Source organism: Pleurodeles waltl, chromosome 8, assembly GCF_031143425.1.
Source record: "Pleurodeles waltl isolate 20211129_DDA chromosome 8, aPleWal1.hap1.20221129, whole genome shotgun sequence".
NCBI classification, from domain to species: domain Eukaryota; kingdom Metazoa; phylum Chordata; class Amphibia; order Caudata; family Salamandridae; genus Pleurodeles; species Pleurodeles waltl.
The window spans coordinates 1,384,592,366-1,384,616,798 of NC_090447.1; the positions used below are offsets into that span (position 1 = coordinate 1,384,592,366).

Consider the following 24,433-nt stretch of genomic DNA (forward strand, 5'->3'; position numbering starts at 1 on the left):
AGTTAGCTTTCCAGCACAAAACATATTTTGTACTGGAAAGTAAATCCCAAATCAGCACTTTGAGATATTAGTGTCAAAATTACTGTACCCACATAGAACACTGCCCAGTAAGCCCAGGCTGCCTAAGCAGGGCCGGACGGGGAATCCAAAGCAGCCTTGGCAATTTTGTCAGACTAGCCACTGGGGAGGAGGGGATGCCAGTGTGGGGGGAAGAGTGTGAGTCACTGCTGCTTGTGTTTCTGGGAGCTGAGTTCGCAGCACTGCTGCAAAACTGGACCCCACTGCTTCAAAACCGGCGCCCACCCATCCAGCCCACCAGGAAAACGCCTAATGCTTGCTATGGCCAGTCCGGCCCTGTGCCTCAGGACCCCAGAAAAGCATTACAGGCATTTGCTGGCTGGGGTAGGTACACTCCAAAATGTCCATTGGGTATTTCAATGTGAACATAAGTAAAGAGTGCAAACGCACTATGTGATGTATTGCACAATCTCGTACAGAATGGAACTGAGTTAGTTTAGTCCAGCTGGTCATGCAGTGTGACAAACCTGCTGTTTGTTAGACTAAAGCATTCAGAAGAAACTAATTGTACCACCACTGGAACATAGGACTCTGCAAACCGGTTAATCTGGACCAACTGCTCACAGTAGTAGTTATAGAGAAACATTCAGGTGAGAGCCCCGCCCTGCCCAACCTACTCCTGATTTACTGAAATTATGCCTCCGTCTACTTAATACAACACACACCCTCTTTCCTGCACCTGTGGGGTTCCAGGTGAAATTCAAGATGGCTGTCATGGTTTACAACTTACTCGACAAACTAGAGAATGGCTTATTCCCAGTGTCATTTTCAGATGTGGAAATGGTTAAGTGCCACAAAGGAATATTAGGTTTGATTCGCCCCTCTGAAAAAGGGTCTGCAAAAGAAGTATGTTATTTTACTGGTACACTGTGCTTAATGTATTGAAGGCCTAATCACTGACCTTCTTAATTTTAAATCTCCAATCATCAATTTGCATAATACAGGAGATTAATATTTGTCCTTATTAAAGATCTCTCATGTTAGAAGTAATTGCTGAACATTCAGTATTCAGTAGAGGGGGAACAATTATGAAACAAGCAAAGCTCAAAGTGTGAAGACAAACGAGTTTCAAACACAGTAATTTATGAAGTCTTTTTTATTATTAATCTCAGAGGAGGAAATGACACGCTGCTGCCAAAACTCACAATCCCAAAATAAGATGCCCTTTACAGAAATACAGGACTCCTCTGGCATCCCCCAGGCAGGAATACTTTCATATGAGAAAAGACGTCATAAGAATAACACACATCTATTTACACTACAGAGCAGGGACACGAAGACAGAAGTTTCAGTGCAGGTTTCTACAGGGCTCAGCCTCAGTAATTGACAGGCAACGTTGCTCCTTTTAATCCTCAAGTCTCCTATTCTTGCCCATCCCTGCATCAAGGATCCTGTCAATGACTAACCCAGGTAAAAAGTTTTTTTCTAGCAGAAACAAAATTGGGGAAGCCATATACGCCATTGTGTGGTAATTAGTTAAGGGTTAATTTCTGCTTTATTTTATTTATGTGGGAAAAAACATACATTAAATAAGACAACACATATGTTCCAGTTTCAGTGCACATCCAAAAGCCATTTGAAAAATAACACTGTAAAAACAAACTGTCCCTAAATTGTAATACATTAATACATTCGGATTATTTGCCCCTTTCCTTTCTTTTAGTGAGTGTATGTATATACATATATATATATATATATATATATATATATATATATATATATATATATATATATATATATATATATATATATATATATATACACAGAGAGAGAGAGAGAGAGAATTTTTTTTAAACTCTACTGGCCACCGAGAACACATTTTTGTTTTCTGAGAATGTGTATTTACAGCCCATTTCTATGTATTTGAGTTGCTTACCTCCCTAATTCTAACCCCAGTACATTGCATTGTTATCCACCAGGGTGATGCTTGGGCATTTCAGCTAATCGTAGTTAAGTTCTCTGTGACCGTCCTTACCCATGCATATACTAGAGGTCGAATGCCTGACAGAGGCATCACCTGCCTGTCAGGAGACCACCCAAGCCCTCTTCTACTTTAGCTCTTATACAAGGGCTGGCTGTGGGTGGGCCACATAAGAAGAACCTGCCTTGGTGCACCTGGGGATGCAAAGCTCTGCTAATTATATTTTTAAACGGCATCTTTTGCCTTACCTATATGTATGTATATGGTATTTCTATCGCTCAAACCTAACCCAAAATAACCAAAAGGCAGAGGATGGAAAAGGTCATGGCGAGGTCACAAAACCTCCCCGAGTCCAGAGTTCATCTTTTAAACATGTCTGATATCGCATTGTGATCCTATTGCACAAAGTGCAATACACATATACACATAAATTGCAACTGTTGCTTAAAATACAATTTTCATTCAATAAAATGTCATACTGCTTCACCTGAACACAAGTAAACAAAACCCTAACTCCCTAAAACAGCATAAACAGACCACAATGAACTTACACTTTTTCAGTCCTCCTATTCCAGTTTCCTAAATACCACTGGTAATAGGGAATGGAGTACTACCCTTGACGTGAGGGATGCGCGGCTTGTATGGTGCTTAACCGAAGCAAAGATACTGTGTCCTCAGCCCATGCTTGATCAATAGGAATTTAACTAGTTAGAGCCAATCTGTGCACCTTGAGATACTAAGGGAGGCCACCAAACAGTTGGTAGAGGTGTTGGATGCTGACCAATCAATATCTGTGCAGCAGGCAAGGGAAGAAATGTGCAGAATCCTGCACTCTGTTAACTGTTTATCATTACACATGTCTACAATGGGGATCTTGGTGATCTAGAGCTGCATAAAAGTATTAGCAACAGTGTCAACAGACTCTCTTTACATTATTGTGAGTTCTTACAGACAAAATGAGAAACTAGTTAGCTTGGTGAAGGCCACATCAGACACCATCTTCTCTCGGCATGGACATTACTTGGCATCCATATTAGGATGACACACATTATAACCCGGCACCCTACGGTTTCACTCTTCCTGCATACGGTGTAATCCAGTCTATAAAGTCTCCCCTAGATACATGGCTGTGTCTCTCGTGTGCGCTTATAACTGTAGTCTGCAACATTACCAATCAGGCAGATCCCATATAAAGTGGCTTTTTGCAAGGCTAGCTGAGAAATGTCCCAATGGTGACACCTTTCTCCTAAAATGCCAAAAGGTGCATGACAGGCAACTCCACTTTCTGCACCATTGCATTCTTGCTGGGAGCAATCCAGTCAGAAGTTCCTTTGCACACTAATATCAAATAAACTCAGCACATGCAACAATGTGCAGCGTTACCTATGTGGTTTAATGATGAGACTATAACCCTCCTAGCTGATTGGTCACTCTGGACACTTTACAGAATGTGGAAATGAATGAATACCATTTTAGAAGTGTATGCGAAATTATGTTACAAAAATTAAAAAGATGGCCACTTGAAGAATTAACGACAGGCTAATTGTAAAGTGTTCACTTCCAAAATTATCTGCAATACTTTTATGGGTCTATCACTCATCATAGCCTCCAGTCAGACCAGAAAACCTCTGGACAAACCTATTGCATGCAAATGATGTCACAGAATATGACCCGCCCGTTACGCCAAAGATGCTGTCAAACAGCAAGCCAAAAGAACCAAAGAGTCCAGTTACAATCTCTTTTGCCACGGTTGGGATTGCACAGATTGTGTAGTAAGGGAAGCTTCCAAGGTCAAGAATAAATCGTAGCGGTATCCTGGCTATCATGCCTACAACACTCAGCACATGATCAAGGGTTCGGATACAGCCCATGAAAACATTCCCAAACACACGTAGGATATCATAAGGAATGTTTACCAGCACCTTGCTGATTGCCAGCAGGTAAGAGGTGACCCCATTCCAAAGGCAGCAGATGCCTCCAGCTATGATGTTAAAGATCTGTTTTATAATGAACCACACAATATAGAATATAGTTTTCACAAGTCCATATACTACACGTGCAAGGAATCTGATGAACTGGAAGAAAGGCCCTATAGCTTCCTCTGCTTCTTCAGCCCTCTGTTGACTTATTGTCCCCAAAACTTGACTTTGATGGTCATTTTCAGTGCCATCTCCACAGCTGTTTACAAAAAGTTGGACCTCTCCAGGGAGCTGCTTCTTGAGCTCTTCCACTGTTAGACTTTCAGGATGTGTGTCTATATTTTTTTGAATAAATCCCATGGACCACGCCTCAGCAACGTTACAGCAGGCAGCCAACCAGAGGAATTCAGGTATGGCTATATTGCTGGTTATTGTTTGGTCAGAAGGTACAGCTCCTGCAATAAGATAAAGATTGTCCCTGCTTTCACACTGAGGTACTAATGCTTCCTTGACAATACGCTCCACCTCAGTAGACCAACCCTTTCGGAAGGTTGGAGTGACGGGTACCACATTGGTTAGTGTGTGAGCAGCTCGATGGAAGTCCCCTTCATTGAGGAAATCAGGATTCAAAGAAAGAGGTTCATAATCTGACGATGCGTAGTCTTCATATATGCTCTGATGAGATCCCAGATCAGCAATGCTTTCTTTGGCCTCAGCTTCATCCATCATTTCCTCACCACCACTTTCAGGGTCATCCAACTGTAAAAGAATGAAAATAATTTAGTAAGAACTTTCTTGATATGGTAATCTAAAGAGTACAGTATATGGTGACATGCTTTGCAAATACTAGCTATCACCTCAACAGCTTCAGTTAGGTACCTCTCCTTCAGGTGGTCTCCTAATTTTATTAGTTCTGTAGCTCAGGCTTACTTCCATTTTTTTCTTTGTTTATTTCCCACAATTATTGTACATCAACAAGCGAAATCCAATAATCAAAAGAGACAAAATCCATATCAATACACTACATAGAAAATATACAATAATGCATAGACACCAAATGATCATAGTATAATATTAGTCCAGATTAATCCATGATCACGCCTTCTAGCCCTGACTGACAAGAGAACCGATTAATCAAAGCACTCCAAATTAGTTTCCCAAGTTTCCTGGCTTGTGTCACTTTACAATTATATAAAGATCTCTCCAAGTTATAAACAGACAATACCCACCCAAACCAACGATGACCAGTGGGAGGATCAGAGGCTTTCCATGTTGTTGCAATGAGAAGACGAGCTACAGCTAATGAAATAAAGATAAAATGCACCTCTGAGAGCTCCCCTCGAAAGATTGATCGAACGCAAGGAGCATCACAGAGGTGATTAGAACCTCTTTTTCAAACAATTGTTGGCAATATGACTCAATTTCTTTCTGTAATGGCTGAAGCTTCTCACAGCTATAAAACATATGAACCATATTGGCTGGACCCGCACCACACCTAGGACATTCATCATCCTTTCTCTTTCTCCATCTAAAAAGCTTCACTGGTGTAAAATATAGCCTGAAAAGAGTTGTATAATGCTGAGTGCGAAGACCAGCAACAGAACAACTTTCCTTCCTATTGCCAAGGCCACTTGTATATCTATATCTTCTTTCCCCAGCCTCTGGGCCCAATTAGCTTCCTGATGCTCTAAATCATCTGTAGCAGTATTCATTAAAATTTTATAATTTGGACCGATTTTACATCCCACCTGCAGAATAGCGCCCAGAAGAGGAACTCTCTCCAATTAAATTAAATCCTGATTGATTCTACTAAAAAACTCTCCTACTTGCAAGTATTTTAAAAAGGTATGATGACCTATACCATAATCTTGTTGAGGGTCACTAAATGAGCAAGACCGACCTGTTGAGAAAAGATTCCCCAATCTATTCAGAGAGGATTGCTCTCATTGCCTAACAATAACATTGTGCAAGATCATAGGAAAAACGGAGACCGCCAGACAGGTGTATAATCATTCTATTGTTTGACATTAACCAGCTTACAAGATTTCTGCCAAATATTCCAGGCCATAACCACCACCTTGAATTTGACCTTCCTATAATAACTGGGCACAATCTGATGTAGGAAGCAGCCACGCGCCCGAGTGCCCAATGATAGTTCATAAATAGGAGGATAGGGAATGGACATTTTCACTTTGGCCCTGTTGGGCGATCCTGTACTGCCAAAAATAAAATACCCATATGCTGAAGCAAGGCTGTCCAATAATTAAATAGAAAGTTTGGAACCGCCATGTCCCCATGTTCCTTGGGAAATCAAATAGATTTAAGGCCCGACCCTAGTTTTCTGATATTGCCAGATGAAATTTGTAGATATCAGGTTCAGCTTCCTGAGCCTAATCTGATCTAGCTCCAGAGGTATTGTTCAAAATAAATAGAGCACCTTGGGCAACACTGTGATTTTAATAACACTGCATCGTCCATTCAGAGATAGATGTAACCATGAATACGCCAGCAGTCTGAGCTGATCTTCTTGAGCAGGGGGTCAAAATAAATCTGGGACATATTTTTTACTTTCGGTGATAATTTAACACCCAAATATGTAGCCACATCCAATCTACGATAGCCCACCAACTCAATGTTATTACTGCATATTATCTGAGTTTTTTCAAGATTAAGTAGATAACCGGACTTAACCCCAAATTCAAAGGCCAGTTTATTGATCTCGAGAAGTGCACCCTGAGGATCAGATGTTATTACCGCGATGTCTTCCACGTAGGCTTAAACCTTAGTACTAAATTCTCTTACACATACTGGCTTAATAACTTGACTTTGAATAATTAGCTGTTTAAAAAAATCAATATAGAAAGCAAAAGTGATTGGAGAGCAAGGACAACCCTGTCTTCTACCCCTCATAGTTGTAATTGGTCCCAATTCATGGCCCATAATTTGAAGCTTAGCAAATGGAGTAAGTTATAGTGCCCTAAATGCATTGATCAGCCGTGGGCTGAAACCAGGACATTCCAATGTTGACAAAAAACCCCATGATGCTCAGTGAAACGCCTTTTAGGCATAGAGGAGGATAATGGTCATCTGCCAGTCACATCAAACAAAGTAATGGCCCATCTGACATGGTCCGTAGTGCCTCTGTCAGGGATAAACCCATGCTGCCACAGAGAGACCGGATGGGCCACGGCCCTCTCCAAGCGAGGGGAAGCACTATGAAGGCCGGCCGACGCGGCCGTAACGCAGACCTCCGCTCAGGATACCCCCAGGTGGGATATGTTGGCGGGACAGCGTCACAGACCAGGACATTATGCTTCTGGATTTGACATTTAGATTCGCACAGGCGCTATAGGAAAAGCACTCTGGACGTACCTGCTCTCAGCTTGTATCCAGCCATTGCGAGAAGCTCCTTCGCATTTGGGAGCAGCTCGCGCTAAGATTTTTTCAGAATGCAGGAGCTCAACTACAGCGCGTCCGGACCTTGTCAGGTCAAATATATTGTAAGGATGAGGTCTAAGGCAGCTAGCGGCACAGCCGCAAAGAAAGGCTTGTTGCACGTTCAGATGCACGTTCAGATGCCGGTATCCATACGGCCTGGAGGTGCTGAACCAGCGGCATCATTGACATCGGGAGCATGTGCAGTGTGCCAAAGTGAATCTGGAGACAAGAAAGGGAAAGTGGATCCCCCCCCTTCAACCATCATACCCGGAGCCACTATTTTGGATTTATTTTGTAACCCACCTCCTCTCACCGCTACAGGAAAAGAGGCTTTAATCTCTATGAATTGTTAGGAGGGAATACCAATTTCACTGTCCCTGAGGCTCCTAGTCCACAGGGTGGTATCCAGGCAGCGGCAGTGGATGATCCAGACAATACAGTATCCCAGATATCAACTTAGTCCATTACTAAGGGGACGACTAGTAAAATACCCCGGGTAGCAAAATGGTAAGCTGGAGGTAAGCCATCTCCATTCTTTCTGGAAGAGCAGGAGATTAGGTCTACATGGGGCCTAAGCACTGTAAAGTCATTACAAATTGAATCAGAGGGTAATGCTGTGATGGATGACTGGGTGCAAGGGGGGTGGGCAAAGCTATGGTTGAAACAGCTAATAAATCCCTCTCCCCGAGCATTTTTTCTCTATCCGATGATACTGACTTATCTAAGGGGGACTCCAAGGCAGCTTCAGGCTCTAGTGACCTGGCTTTAGGCAAGGATGACCAAGATAAAAGAAGATCCACCCGTAAGGTCCCCCAAGCTGGAGACAATTTATGCATGTATTATGTCCTATAGAGAGGAAACAGGTCTTGATAGCCACAGGGTCGAAAACTGCAAGAGTCTGTACGCAAAATTGCAAAATCTTGTGCCTCCGTAAGTGAACGTCTATCGGTTTTGGAGACTCGAACGATGAAACTACAGATGGATCTGGCGAGGACCTAGTGGCAGGTGGAGGCTCAGCTTATAGATATTCAAAGGAACTGGAGGACCAGGAGAACTGACAACGCTGCAACAATCTGCGGTTTCTAGGTGTATATAAGGGGAAAGAAGGCTCAGATCCCAAGTCTTTCAAGGTGGAACTGTTCAAAAAGGCCTTTCCTGAGTTGGAAGATTGGGACCGGTCCCGAGAGATTCAATGAACCGATAGAATTCCTTTGACACTGATACATACCGAGATGAACGGAGGAAAACCTTGTGCGTTATTTGTTTACTTTGGAAACTTTTTGTTAAGGCGGGCAGTTTAAGAAAAAGCCAGACCCGGATGCAATCCGAACAGTTGGGGATTTTTTACATTTTAAGGTTGAACAGTGATGGCGCTTGCGTCAAGTTATCAAACCATTTCAGGACAAAGGGGCACACCCCTTTCTTCCTAATCCAGCACACTTAAAGGTGGTGTGGAATAAAATTACTCGTCAGTTTACTTCTGAAGTTGAGGCAAAATAATTCCTAGATGAAAACTGATGATATAATACGAATGTGGTTTTTCTATATGCTATGTTTTGATTGCTCCTCGTTCTCGGTCTGGGTGTAGAGGATGCATACATCACGAGAGACCTATGGTTGGTCTGTTCGCTTCCCATCGGAGGGTTGGGGCCTGGGGTAGAGGCTGGGGTGGGCTTGGGATACCCTGGGTGGTTGGGCAAAGCAGGCAGAGGGGGGAGTTAGGGTGGCTAGAGGACGTAGGAAGTGGAGGAGACAAAAGAAGAGGAGGGTTTTGGGTGTTGGGTTATTGAGAAAAAGCATATCCCACTATGAAATAATGTTGGTTGATTCAGCGAACCCAAGTAAAAAATGTCTGGAACCGGCTATGGGTTCTGGCATGACATCAAGGGACAAGAGCAGGGTTCATTTTATAGATCGGGGACCTGCTGTGGGGCAGGATGTTGCCACTGTTATGTCTGATTGGATTTACCATTATTTAAATGAGTAAGTTGTTTTCTTTGTTTAGCCAATGTGGCTGGAATAAATGATAGATTAAAATGAAAGAGTGTCAGCAGTACTGAGATCAGTTGCAGCTGATTTCATTCGTCTGCAAGAGACACATATTCCCTCAGGTAAGTATCAGGCTACTCTCTGTTGGTAACTACGAGACAGACTTCTATGATAAGGGGTGGCCATACTGGTGAAAAATTATATAAAGCCTCAGAGACGTAAATTAGCAGACAAGTGGGGGAGGTGGGCAATGGTAGAGTGCTCAATCTCTGGTGTCAGTGTTACTCTATATTCGATCTATGTATCGAATCAGGATGACCCTGGGGATCTTATAGAGCTGCAACTTGAATTGGCCTCATGGCCTACACCTCTGATTACATGTGGGGATGTGAATTTGCATTTAGATGTGGACTGGAAAATGAAAGCTAAATATTAGGGAGAAAACCCTGGTATGCTAGGCTCTGATCTCTCTTATGGTCAGTCATGGTTTGATGGAGGTATGGGGGATAGGAATACTAAGGATCGAGGCTACACATACTTTGTATATCCACATACGAAGTATGTTACGTTAGATTCTTGTTTAGTTTCAGCTAATTTGCAGGCTATAACTGATATCCGCAAACATCCAATTCTCTTTTCTGACCATAATTTCTTAGTTCTAGCTATTTTGGGATTAGGTGGCTTCAAACCTCAGGCAAAATGGACATTTGACAGAAAGTTACTGGTTAATTCCCAATATACTGAATACATGAGGAAATTGATAAAGGATTTTTTTGAATTAAATAGATACAGTACCCACAGGAGATGGTCTGGAATGCATTTGAGGGGCGAAACTATCGGTTTTGTGGCACAGACAATGAGGCATCAGGAGCAGAGAACAAAAGCACTCTATGATCAGTTGTCTGCATTGGAAAGTAAGCATGCTGCCGGAATTACCCAGGAACTGGATACTGTACAAATTCAACAGGAAGTTGCGGTATTTAAATCCCAGATTTATAGCCACTATAATAAGGTTATTGCAGACAGATATCAAGCACATAAAAGAGACTGCTATGAGTATGGTGAAACAGTGGGCCGGTTATTAGCCTTGGGTATTAGGCAGAAACTGTCTCAGGGGAAAAACATTGATGTCATAAAAAGGGATGATGGAAAAGTTGCCACAGAACCATCAAATATTATACATATCAATTAATTAACATGACAACAGAAAACCTTGCTATATGGCCTCACATTCCCATTAGTGTAGAGTATAGTATTGGTGCTCAATACATTCTGAACATGCCTGTTGTCAAACATGTATTCTGGGACAAGAGAACTTGTACCAACAACTTATAGCTCAAATTAGGAATGGAGCACACCTAAACAAGTGAAAGGGATTACAATTTCTAGTTCAATACATGGAATCCATAATACTGTTGAGAAATTTGATAAATAGTCGTACTGTGATTTAAGAGAAAAATAGACCTACGCTGTAAGACAATGGTGTATGATGTATCCGAGACTGTACTGTTACAATACTTTTAATACCAAGCATATCTATCAAATGTGCATGTGTACAACAAAAGATTTGTGAAAGACCAACAAGAAATATATAATAAAGCCAAGTCAAAAATAAGCAAGAACACCACACATTTGTCCCAAGACCTATGACTTAGTCACAGCCTCGTATTTTGTGTTTTGGCAATGTCCAAGCCTCATGCTGCAATAAGTTCATCAGTAGCCAAGTAATGTCCAATTCATTGGTTTGTTGCACTGAAAGTTCTTGTCATCCAATGTGGAAGATCGACATGTAATTTAATAATCCATTTCAGACCGATGTAGAAAATAAATTTGTAGATCAACAATCCAATTCAGCCATAATCCAATTCAGCCGACACGTGTTTCGTCCCAAGCGGGACTTTATCAAGGCTTATTTTTCTGTATTCTTTGTAAATAGAATGTCCTGTTTCAGATTGGGTGAATCAATTTAGATGCAGCAGCACTGTAGAGCTGTAGTTGTTTATACAATAAAATCCAAATGTGCAGTTCACAGGTATGGGTGATTTCAGTGTTTTTGTATGTGGCGCCACATGGTGCCATACAACTGAAAAATAACTATTAAAGGCTTGCAGTGGGTCATTTTCACTGCCTGGGACTGGCTGGAGTGGGGGCAAGATGGCAACATCAGCCAGTGTATTGCAGCAATGCATGGACAAAGTATTTCCTCTCACCATGCCCTTTATGTAAGCAAAGGTGACAAGCATTTGCAATGCAATGGGTCTCGCATTTGCTCGAGTTAGAGCTATTAGCGTTGAAAATTCCTATCTGGTCTTTTCCCGACTCTTAAATTGAAAATGAAAAGTAAAACAGTTGACATGAATGAGCCGATTCAAAGCAACATGGCCGCCATGAGTGCAAAGGAGAGACACAAACAGAAAAAGAAGTCCGCGCGCAGTCAAACGTATCGGCAATCATGCAATTATCCATGTAACTGGGTCAGTCTGCAAGGTGGTAACAAAACCGCCCCAAGGAGGGACAAACGTAAAGCATTTACTAATGATAACAAAGGATTTTTGAAAAGCAAGCCCACAAACAAGTGAAAGTGATGGGCTTTGTTAAAAGCCCACAAAATATACAACAGGTCAAAGCCCTTGTGTGCTCGTCCTAAAAAGGGTGCACGGCCATTTACTTTTGCAGACATCTTTATATAGTGAACGTCGCCCACAGGGGCAGTGGAAAACCTTGCAGGGAAATAACATGTCGTACATGGTAGCAATGCAGATAAAGAAAAAAATATTCATTATGAACATAAATAGTAAGGAGGGGACAAAATTACACAGATGCCAGGTGAGCTTGCAAGGGGAGACTTGGGGATTCTGCAGAAGGCAGGAAGTGAAGACTTTCTGGAAATAATTCCAAATCTTACAGGAGCACAGGAGAATGGTTCAATGTTCTTCTTTTTCTCAGGGGAATCTGCGAACAAGATTCAAGAATTGCTTCTGGTTGTATGTGACCCCCTGGAGGGTGCCAGCTTTTTAGTTGGCTAAGATGGTTATTAAAATATTAAAGTCTTCAAAGTAACGCATGCTTTCCTCAAATGAATAAGAGCTTTAATGGAGAGCAAAGGATGAAATGAGGATATCATTAATAGGTTGAGGTGGATTTCACGATTTTAGCAATGTGCGCTTGTATTGTCAGATGGGAGTCAAACATTAGACCAAGGGATTTGTACGATGGTGTAATGCCTAATAAAGACTGCTGACATACCTAAGATTACACAGAAAGCAAGTGCCCCAGAGAAGAAATTGCATTTTGCACTGTTTCATTTAAAATAAAAGGAGATCGTTCAGTGAATAAGGGTGTTCAGAAAAAGTTTCAACCCAACAAAACCATCCAGTGTTGAGATGGGCGTACTGGCAGTGTTATGCCCTGCTAGTATGCTTCTGAAATGCTCCAAAAGTGTTGGAGACAGGACCATGCACTGAGGCTCCTCTTGCTGTAAGAGTAGCAGGAGGGTAAGGTCTTTACAAACTGGGATCTACAAGTGACAGAGAATTTGAGTTGTTCCAGAACCGATGGTGCTCCTTAGTAACTCATGAAACCTCAGCCAGAGAAGCAATCAGGAGGCCAGATTCACGGATTGGAACACTTGATTGCCAAACCTGAAGTAGGTTTAAACTGCCAGGCCAGTGCTTCCCCTACCTTTCACAGTTCTTTTCATATTAGGAAGTCTAAAGCTGGTCCTGAAATATCTTCTATAATGCAACAAGCCATCTGGTTTTATTCTGGTTTTCCCAATGTTCTACTACAGCTTTAATGTGGAAAAGGTAGTGTTAGTTGCCCCTGGTGGGCACTGCCACATTTCTGGCTCTTGCATCAGGAATCTGAAAGGTTTGTGACATAGCCCCACAGAGTTACAGACATTGCATGGTGCTGTACATGCCTAAGTTCTTTGACACCACTATTTCCTCCGTTAAAGATGATCATGTGTACCTAGAGATGCGCTTTTGTCAGCTTTATCTGCATTTCCCAGCATGCCCCAAGTGGGGTTGCCCGGTGTAAGCTTGCACTGACATAATGGTGTTGTTGTCAGTATTGGCACAATCATGGCCACCTTGATGTAATGCTTGCACTGGCATAATATTGGTAATTTTTGGCATTGTCATACTACGCACACTGGCCAATATTTATACTTTTTTAGCACCGAATTTGCGTAATTTTTTGACGCAAAAGCGGCGCAAACTTCCAAAATATAATTGTATTTTGTACGTTTTTGCCACTTTTGCGTCAAAAAATGACGCAAATGCGGCGCTAAAAAAGTATAGATATGGGCCTTGGTCTTAAATATGTATCAACGCATGAAAGTCGAACATCTTTGGTCATTGCAATGGCTTCCTATCTAAGAGTGCATCCTTTCAAAATCTCATTGTCTTTGTCTCACGTCCGGACATGAACCAGGGCAAACATTTATCAGCTCCCATCTCAGCGGATATGCTCCCTCCCAAACCCTACTTTCATCCTCTGCAAATCTAACGTCGATTCCTCGCATTAAATACTCAACACCAAGGATAGATCACTTTCCCCTGTAGCAGCTAAGGTGTGGAAGGACCTCGCGGATCAATCATATCCATCTCATACCACCTTAGGCTTAGGAAAGCCTTGAAAAACTGGCCTTTTCCTAGAGACCTCTGACTCGTTTTCTGGCTGTCCATTGCAGTTTATTCATTCCATCATTATCACTACTGCTGTATGTAGCCTCTGCCCGTAAGAATGCGCTAATCGGTCTCCACTGATTCATTTACTGACCAAATCATTCAGTCACCCATTCATCCATCCACTCACCTGTACAAACATTAACTAATGCTCACCTATTAATAATCCATTCCCTCAGTCACTCAGTCAACCATCAATGCACTCACCCATCCAACCACTGACTCATTCTCCCATTCACCCCATAATCCACCCATACAGCCATACACACAGACTAGCCAATCAATGAGGAAGCAATTTCACTTATAGGACTGCCTGCCCTTTTGACATTGCCAATACTTGTTTAGATGGAGTGAATTTTTACTTGACTTAGATAAGATGAAAAAAAGCATTGGCTAAGTAAGATACCCTCAGTTTTTAGAGCTAAAAGAGCAACCACTATCACACATTTTCGGATGAGATTGCCATGAGACTCAGGAGGGCTGTGGCCTGAAAAGTGAGTGTACATGCAGCTATCTACAGTGATTCCGGGACACCTTTGGTGACTTGGCAACCCTGTTTATCTGAGTTTTCAAGTGGCGGTGGCCTATTGAGAGTTGTTCTATTGATCTCACTATGTGTTCTGTACAGTTTAGTATCCCCAACTTTAGCACCTAACTTAGGGTACCAAAAATCATACTGGTCATCCAGATACCAGCAAGGGTCCCTACACCCACCCTTTACCCCGTAGGCAGCAGACCCTCCAAGACATTCCAAAGGACATAAGCCACAAAACCATATCTCTCATCCCCTCTCTCTATCAAACACATGTCACTCAGCTCTGCGGTCCAAGTCTTTCCTCGTATCATCCCTATAGGCAAACTTTTATCTCAAAAGGACTGCTTACCCCCAAAAACACCTCTAGACACTTACAGACCTACGACCAATGCCTACCCAGCTGTAACCCTTGCCCTCCTGCTACCAAGCGAGGCCACTATCACCAACCAAGGCATCACCCTTGACTCTCCCAGTAGGAGCAACACACTACGCACTGCTCACAAAGCTTTCAACCTACACCAGCTTGAAGAAAACTCCATTCACTACACTCAGTCACGTGCCCATAGCCTGTTGCCTTCAAAAAGATAATGTGTTATTTCACAAACTCACACAGTGAGGTTGAGTTTTTTCTGTTCAAGGTATTCAGCATCTCTGACCACAATGGGAAAGGATAATATTCCAACCCACTAACCTGACACACACGAATCTGCCTCTTCCCATAACATTTTGATCTTGCATAGAAACATCTGGATTGTGGCTCGTTATTAGCTCCAAGAGGTGGAACCTGTACAATTTAGTAGCTAACTTAACAGTCTGTGGCAGCCAGTGACGTAAGGCCTATGGAGATCACTCCCCAGCATAAAGAAAGACATGTGCTTCACACATATACTTCGCTTTCCCCTAGCAGGCAAGAACTGTGTTGCTACATCTGCATCTCACGGGCCCCCTGTAGCCATGAGATCCAGAGAACTTTACTTTTTCCCTGCTTTACTGATCAAAGTCATTCTACCTCTGGAATCCTCCCACACATTAGCATTACCCCGCCAGCATTACCCCACCACCGGTGTCATATGAGGAATACCACTTGCCACAACCCTCGACTGAGTTGCGTCAACCTGCCCTGAAGACCCTCAGAACTAAACACTCTCTACCAGGCCCATAAGAGGTTCCTTGCTGTCTGCACAGCAGGTCATAGGCTCCTACCTACAAGTCCCTTCTCCCTCATGCTGATACTCACAGGTCCTGCACAGCACGAAGGCCCTCCATACCTCACAGCCCCTTTCCTCTTGCCACACTAAGAGATGCAGTACAAGCAGCCAAGGGGGAGGGGGGGGTAGAGAGCCAGGCAATCAGCTGACATCACACACCCTCCCGGGGCGGTGATGTAAGCCCTCTGCTCTGATGGGTCTGACCACTGCCCTTTAAAAGCAAGTATGCATTCAGATACTTGCTGATTGGTTTAACCTGTTAAGAATAAATGTCCATCATCGCAGCTCAGAGGCGTGTGTGATGTCGCTTTCTGTGATGCATTCCAGGGTGAGGTGGCATGTAATGTCACTCTTTCTACTTCTGGGATTTCCTGAAATAACACCAGTGCTTCATTTGTAAAAGAAGAGTGCCGGTGCAGTTAAAATCGTAGGCAGCTGAATACCACAGCTGGCAGTCTTCTATCCACCTTATGCCTCTTTAATCCACCCCAGAATTTGACCTGCTCTTCGATTTAACTCTCGCAGATCCAAGCTTTCTATCTTTGCGACATTTTACCGTCTTTCTGTTGCTCCATCTTTCCGATATGTGTGTTTTTCCCTCTCTAGCGCTCTGTAAATATCTGATGCAGAAAAATAAATGCCGGTCCCTAAAAATAAGTTCCAGTCACAGTGGGCCCAGCTGGCAGACACAGCCTCAAATTAAGCACTGGCTGAGATTACTACCCTCCAGTGTTGTTGAGAGTCCGCGTCTCTGTCAAGATCAAATGAAACAGTGTCATGGCAGCGTGTCAATAATTTCCGCGCTTTAAGAACCCATATAAGAGACTTCGATCAACTTCAAGGTCAGGGTCATGAGCCTAAGGGGCGCATAGATATGACTTCATCATGAGATGCACAATTTTTAGTGCAGAGCTTTCCAGGCAATGGCTTGCCATGGTTTATAAGTACATTTCATGATGATGTATTTTTATCTTTAGTATCAATTCCGCTCTCTCGCTCTCTTTAGAGGTTGTCTAGGAGAAACACTTCCAGCTACACATACTTCCTAAATGATCATTCTAAAATTGATTATTTAGTAAATGGTCCCTGGAATCAATATGAAAGCATTTCTATCCCACTGATGTAATGAGCTATTTACTTCCAAACATGACCTCAGATGTTACCAGGGCACATAGGTTTGTTGACACACTGAGGACGTTTTCAGTTTACACATTGGCAGCGCACCCTCTGCCTTTACCATCTGGATAATGGCATCATGTTTTTAAGAAATGTGCGTTGCTTCGTTTTTAATAATGGAACATGCGATAATTATGAAACGAATTTCTGTCACACAAAAGGAACTCTAAATTCATTTTGACAATTTTCAAACGTTATGGAAAATACATGAAAATGAGTTTTACATTTTGTAGTATATTTAGAATGTGCATCTTTAAAATGAATAGATATATAATTACGAAGTATCTGACCTATATTCAGGAAGGTATGTATATTTTTGTATATTCAGAAAACAAAGTATAATCCAATTTACACTTGTGTATCTATCTAATACGTGGTGAATTAAATGTTCATTTTCTAAAAAGGTTAACATATTTACACTAAAAAGATGTTCCAAGTTTACTGGGAAATTAAAGAAGGTTCTCGCTTGAGAATCTGAAAAGAGAACTGATAATGTACAATAGCGGCTATTAATTCACGTCTGTTTTGGGGACTGACAGTCTGAAGAAAAGACGATTTAGAATTACTTTTCCATTGATGTGCATTTGGACTCCAAACAGTCAGTCAGATTGTTTTAATGTTAATTATTTCTTGCCCTATAATCATTAACTAGAAATTGAAACTAGGTTGGGAAAGAAACCTAAAATAGTTTCAGTATTGAATGACAGAGCTCCTGTTTTTTGTTGGACTATCTAAAAAAGAAACCTTAGGAGTCCTTGGAGAAAAAAAACTCCTGTTCGCAGGGACATGGCAACCACTTATTTTGTAGCTTCCTATTGGCCGGCGCCCATAACTAATCCAGACTTCCCCACCCCCTTGTAGTTACCTCCTTTGCTGAACCGGGTTAGGGTGGGCCATCTGCCTTCTCCTCTCTAAATGTTTCTACGGCCATGTCACCTGAGACGAGACCTGCTGGGAGAGCATCATTCGAAGACGCCATATATCAATAACAATGCGTCATTACTTCATTAGCAACCCTCTCCGAGCTTGCGGGGGTCAGCAAAAGTGCCTGAAGCCCCTTCCTCCCCCCTCCACTCGGGGCTACGTTTATGTCTTTATTGATTTGCACACATTATTGGATGGAGAGGGTCTTAAGACTAATTGAGCCTCCCTTTTAGGAGAATCACTACAGAAATGATCCACACAGAAGAACATTCCCAAGACAATCGCACGAGTGCTTTAAATAATGTAGAGGTCACTACTGTGCCTGCACTTTAACTATTTAGTGTTTAATTCCTATTTGGATTTTCTATCATTATCCACAACTATGCATTTGTGTTCCTTCTATCCTTAGGCCTAGTCTTTTGTGAATGAATGTAAAGTATAATAAAAGCGCCTTTGTTGTGCCAGGGATCTATGCTCTGTGAATGCCATTGTTATGTATGGCTCTCACAGTGAGCCTCTATTTACTTCAGTTTTTGAGGGTCATAACTCACTGCTATGACGTAGCCACAGTTGATAACAACACTAGTTACCGACTGTCTTCCAGGCCAGACTGAGAGTGCTGCTTGCTTCCTTTGACTGAAGCAGAAAGCACAGCTGCAGCAGAGGTGGAGGGAAGGTGGCGAGCTTTGTTTAAGGATGGCAAGTAAGGTATTTATTTTTCACATTTGCACCATGGAGCAGAGGGCATGGTATGTTATAGCTCTCCCATTCTCTGACTCTGCACAGCAGTTGAAGGCAAGGGCAGATCATTCTGGGGGCCATACATAACATAAAGGTTTAAATGGGTAAAAAGTGAATTATGGGGATGTTCTTCACCTCAGGTTTCTGAGTGACATCATAGACAACTCAAGCTTTGTCTATTTCATGACACTCAGAACCCCTGGGTGAAAAACATCCCCGTAATTCACTGTTATTCACCTATAATTCTATACATTTACACATCCTTCCGGTAGGCCGCGGCCACCAGCGCATTGTTTCCTTTATTTAATTTGATGAAAACCATATGCATCGGCGCTCTTACAAAACGTTAGTGGTTTGGGGATAAATGCAAAAAAATAATTATGGGAACAGTGCATGAAATCTATAAGGCCCCTGCAGTGTGTCTGGAATGCATTACGAGAATCATCAAACATTTCCCCGCCACTGAACCGCCAATTTCTGAAAACAGTTTTACTTAGAAATGTTCTGTTTTAACTACTCATATGAGTGTGAGTGGTTGCACTGTTTGAGTTTTGGTCCAAGCAGAACCACGATCTTTTGTTTGTTAGAGGTGGCTTCCTCTTTTGGACTAACGCATTTTAAGGGTTTTGCAGGGTGGGGCTGGGAACCAAAACGAGCCCTGGCACAGATGCTCAAAGCAGCCTAATGTAATCCCTTGCTCTCCTCGCTCTGTCTCTCTCTTTCCATCCATCAATCCACTATCTTAGGCCCCAGCCCGCCGGGGAAATACCTGATGGAATTAAAACAACAGCCTGGTCCAGGGTTTAGGACGGGTCTGATGAATCAGCATGGCCGTGCAGCTAACATTTGTTTGGATTCATGATTTGATCAGGAAGGTCAACTATGTGCTCCAACCACTGAGGCGCTTCACATGTGATTCCGGAAATATCTGCATTAGCCTGAAAACTGTACCCTCCATATTGGGTGCACCAGCAGAGAGATCAGAGCTAAAGTCACCGCTGGGAGGGGAGCAATCCACCACGTCAAGAAGGGCCATTCCCAGGGGAATCTGCGGGCCTCATATGATCAACCCTCTAAGCACCAGCCAGGTTCGCTACCGGTGGCAGTAAGCCTCCCTCCCCTCCATTGCAGATTGTCCATGGGGGTAGGTCCCGGTTCACCGCCTCTCGTCACTCCGCAGTCAGTGGGCCGCGGCGAATCTGCAGGCCTTATGTAATTGATCCCCCAAGCACCAACCAGATTCGAGACTCCTTCACCTCACCTCCCCTGTGGACTGTCTATGGATGGCAAGTCCTGGCTCATCGCTTCTCGTCGCGGTCTGCAATTGCGTGCCCAAGTGATCCCTCGTCAAACAGGCGTCAGTGGGACCGCTGTACACTGCTCTGTTCTTGGCTGCTTCTCCCCCTATCAGCTGGGAACCGTCCTGCATAAAAGCAATCCTGCCTACAATGCAGGAACCCTTGCACCATGACACAAGGATGCCTGCATCAGAGCTAGGCAGCCAAAAGTGAGATAGCACTAGGAAAGGACAGGATTGAGCAGAGTGCATTTCTGTCCTTTCCCTTTCACGCAGCACAACGCAGCAAGGTGGCGTGCTGTGTTACACCACGTGAAAGAATAAGAAAGCTGGCCCTTAATATTTCTTCATCATCTTAGAGGTAATTTAAAACATGGGCTCATTTTCATACTGCAGAAAACTATTGTTTCTGTGCGCAATTTAATGAGATCTTATCTAGAACTGAAAATTATGTTTACCTAAAAAGTGAGATTTATCTAGAATGCAGCACACCCTATAGTACTGGGATGTCCCTTATGAGAACCATCTTTTCTTCCCGAACCACTGTTCCATGCAATAGCCTTTTTTGGGCTTTGGCCTTTTTAACATTTTAACTTAGCTTTGCACTGAACCAATAACTACTCCCCAGCAAGTTCGACTGATGACAGAGAAATAAGTCGGTTTGTGCTAGAAAAGCAAGCAATGCTTTCATAATATTAACTAACTGCTGCACTAACCTGGAATTGCAAAACACAAAAAAAATGTTTCTTAATGCTTCCCATACACCATGAACCCTTTTCACTTTCAGTATTTATTTTATATTTCTGGCATGCTGGAAGCTCAAAGTTCCCTTTCCATCCCAATTCCCAGTAATGTGCTATGCTTAGACAACTTTGGCCCATATTTATACTTTTTGCCGCAAAACTGCACTAACGCAGTTTAGCGGCAAAATGTTTAGTGCCGGCTTGCGCCATTCCACATCACCAGACGGGCGCCATATTTATTGAATGGAGAAAGCCGGCACTAAACTTGGGCTAGCGTCTTAAAAAAAGATGGTAGCTGGGCGGGGCGGCGGTAGGGAAGGAGGGGATGTGCATCAGAAAATGATGCTAGCCTGGTTAGAGGAAAAAAAAATGCCTCTAACCAACCACCAAAAACATGACTCCTGTCTTAGCAAAGACAGGAGTCATGCCCACCACCCTAATGGCCTGCACAGGGGACAAGTGTCCCCTGGGCATGACCATTGCACCCTTTGCCATGCAGGGGTCCCAAGTTAGGGCCCCGATGAAAAAAAAGTACCTGGGTTTACCTGGGATGGAGCCCCCCATCCTCCGGTGTCCCTCTGGTGGTGGTGTTCCTGGGGCTTGGCGAGGGCATCTGTGAACCCATTCCATGGTGTTTTACCATGGAAATGGGTCCACAGGTCCCCTAACGCCTGGTCTGACCCAGTCATTAAATAACAGTGATAAGCAAGCTTAGCACTATTATTTAGCCGCTCCTCCCACCCATGCGTCATTTTAGCACAGGGGGTAAATATGGGGCAATGGGGCTAGCACAATTTTTTGGATGGGAACGCCTATCGAGCATCTCATTGACGCAAAGTAGGTTCCCTCATCCCAAAAATGGTGCAAACTCCTATATTTTGACGTTAAACATGTCTAACGTAAAAATATAAACATGGAGTTGAGTTTGCACCAAATTTGCATAAAAAAATGACGCAAATGCAGCGCAAAAAAAGTATAAATAACTAAGGCTCCTTGAGGGGTGTTACATAGTGGTCACTCCGTGGTTGACCATCTTTCCCAAAATAAGCTTCCCACCAGGAGAGCACGTGGGAAGAAACAGGAAGCGCAAATTGGAGATTACTAAATAATATAAAATCATCTTTCAGATTCACACCACTTATAAAGATCAATTCTGTGCCAGGACCTGAGGCTCAGATTACGGTTCTCTTTTACTCATCAGTATCAACCGTAAATTAAACCACAACTCCCATGATACTTATGAGGAAAAGTACAAAGCAATGCAGCTGATCAGTTGCAAATAATTCAGGGCACTGCTATTGCCTGTAGGAGCTAATGTGTCATCATGCCGCGACCCCTTAAGGTTACTATTCACCTGGGCAGCTCTCTTGTTCTGCCATTGTGGCCACTGAACCCCAAATGTAATAAAGGGGTGTATTTTTCTGTATTGAAAAGTTGTAAGCTAATGAATACCTCGTTGCGTCAAGTCGATCCGTTTCACTGGATGATCAGGAGCAAACGTTTTAGAAGGTCCCCTCATTTTGCTACTTCGATAATCCCTTTCGGAGGCTATAGATAACACTCTCAGTTCATTAGGCACTATCATAAGCCATGGAGCCATTCACCAAGCAGCTAAAGAATTGTATGTCCTCTAAGGAAGGGCCTGATCTTCAGAGTGACCCACAGTTAGGAGGGTTCCGGACAATCAGACAAAAAGGTAAAGTGAAAGCCTGAGTACTGCACTCCCTGTGCCGTCTTAGAAGCCATCAATGTAGGGCCTTCCCACCCCTAGGGTAGGGATGATTCGAACACAGATTATGACTCATCAGATCTGTCAGGCTCCTAGAAATTCTGGCACCTGCTTACTGAGAGAGCTTAAAGCAGAAAGATACAAGATGGAAAATTACAGTATCAACCCGCTCAATCATTGGCGGAAACACGACCTGGTCATAATACAACCCACGTCAGCCGATTGTTTCCCTGCACCAGCCAAGGCCATGGATACCCAGTCTTGCCAATGAAAGGCTTTTGAAGAAGAGGTTTGCAACAGACTCAAAGCACAATGTCCAAGAGCCTCACATTTGGGAAAAGTGGCGCTGACACCTGATGTTGACCGATATATGTTGACTTTCATAAAAAAGTTCACCAGAAACCACACAAAAGGTATCAACAGGTTGTGAAAATGTATCAAGATGAATTACTTGACTTGTCAGGCTCAATAACAAAAATCTTTGAGATGGCCTATCAGGTGAAAAACAGAGGCAATATCAAAAACCTCTGATACACTGACTGGCTCAGTAAGCTCTCTCTCTCTCTTCTAGGAAATGCTAACTGCACCATATCATCCGAGAGGCGCAGATCAATTCTCCTCCAAGTTGACACTAAATCAAGGCAAACTTGTGCACACTTTTAAAGTGCTAGAGATGATACACCTGTCTTTGATGAAGGTGTTTCATAATGCCCTTTATGGTGGGGTCTGACAAGGGTGAAACCACTTGTTGGGTTGACCATACCCTCAAGGCTCTCAAAGAGCCCTTAATTGTCTGCGGAAGAGGGGGTGGCAAGACCATCCTCAATGGAACTCTTTCTTCCTATCCACAGTTTGAGGAAGATGTGCTCGATATGGCAGAGGCACTGGCAGAAACACCTCGAACTATAACCCAGCCTCCAGATCACAGGTAACATGCATCTCTCTGTCCCTCAAGTAAAAATGGGGCAAGGTATGACTGTTTGTTCATAATTGCTGCATTCTGACAGATGCCTGGGTACTGGTAACAGTGCAAGGATTTAATTTGGAATTTTGCATAACTCTCAAGCAATAATATCCACCCAGACCTCTATTTTCTTCCATACAAGAACAAGCTGTTATAGACAGAGAGGTACCATTATTAGGTTGAGAGCTGTCTGCTTCAAGAACTATTATGGCTTACCAAGAACGTAGAGGGACTTAGTGCACCCATGAGTTGGCTTTCTTTTCACTCCTGTTTGCCTGGTTCTTATTTATGTCTCAGCAAGTCAATCTTGTGGTTGTCACTCTCATGGAGAATTGGCTTTTTGCCATGACTTTGATTGGCTGGCTTTGCTACTTCTAGTGCTTGCTTCTTAAGCACTACTTTTTTTGTTAGGGACTTCATGAGAGGGCGTGCGCACTTCTCTCCATCTGCATTCTGTGTTGCTCTCCGTCGCACAAGTGCTTCTGCACTCACCCGTGTGCTTCTATCCATTACCTTCTGCACCCTCAGTGTTGCCTCCCCCCACCTGCGCCATCTGTATTACTTTCCTGTACCTACTGCCCTCCCTCGTGTTGCTTTCCAATCCCTGCCACTCTCCCCCGTGTTGCTTTGGCTTTCACGTACCTCCCACCTCCACAGTGTAGCTTCCAATTCAGATCGGTAACTAAAAAAGAAACGTAAAGAGCCTGAGTGATTTTGTAGGCTCACAAAATAATGCAGTGCTTGTGTCAAAGGAAGGCTTTTTAAAAAAACATAAATAAATGAGACACTGCACAGCATCAGAGATGCTTGCAGCATGGATAAAAACCATTGGCTAAGCCACTACGCCAAGAAGGCAAAACCTATTGGCTTTGACAATGCTTGTTTGTTCTACTAGTTGGGGCAAAGGGAGCCAGATTGATGTTTATGCCTTCCTTCCCCTAAAAGATAATTCACGGGGCCCAGTGTGTGCAACCAACAGGGGTTGAGATCTTTTTCAAGCCCTCTTCAGCCTCATGATCTTTGGTTTTCTTGATAATTGGGGTTATGTATTGCCATCGACGTATGAAGCTTTCCTCTCAT

At 43.1% G+C, this 24,433-nt stretch overlaps 1 protein-coding gene across 1 annotated transcript in view; it reads right to left on the reverse strand.

Annotated features, from left to right (window-relative positions):
* Positions 1 to 1,156: 1,156 nt before the first annotated feature.
* The window catches only part of ENDOD1 (endonuclease domain containing 1), a 46,678-nt gene continuing 23,401 nt past the window's right edge, over positions 1,157 to 24,433 (reverse strand). Inside the window, exon 2 of the mRNA XM_069202411.1 lies at positions 1,157 to 4,677. Within this exon, the coding sequence (XP_069058512.1) occupies positions 3,592 to 4,677 (1,086 nt within the window). The 3' untranslated portion in view covers positions 1,157 to 3,591. The remainder of the gene's footprint in view (positions 4,678 to 24,433) is intronic.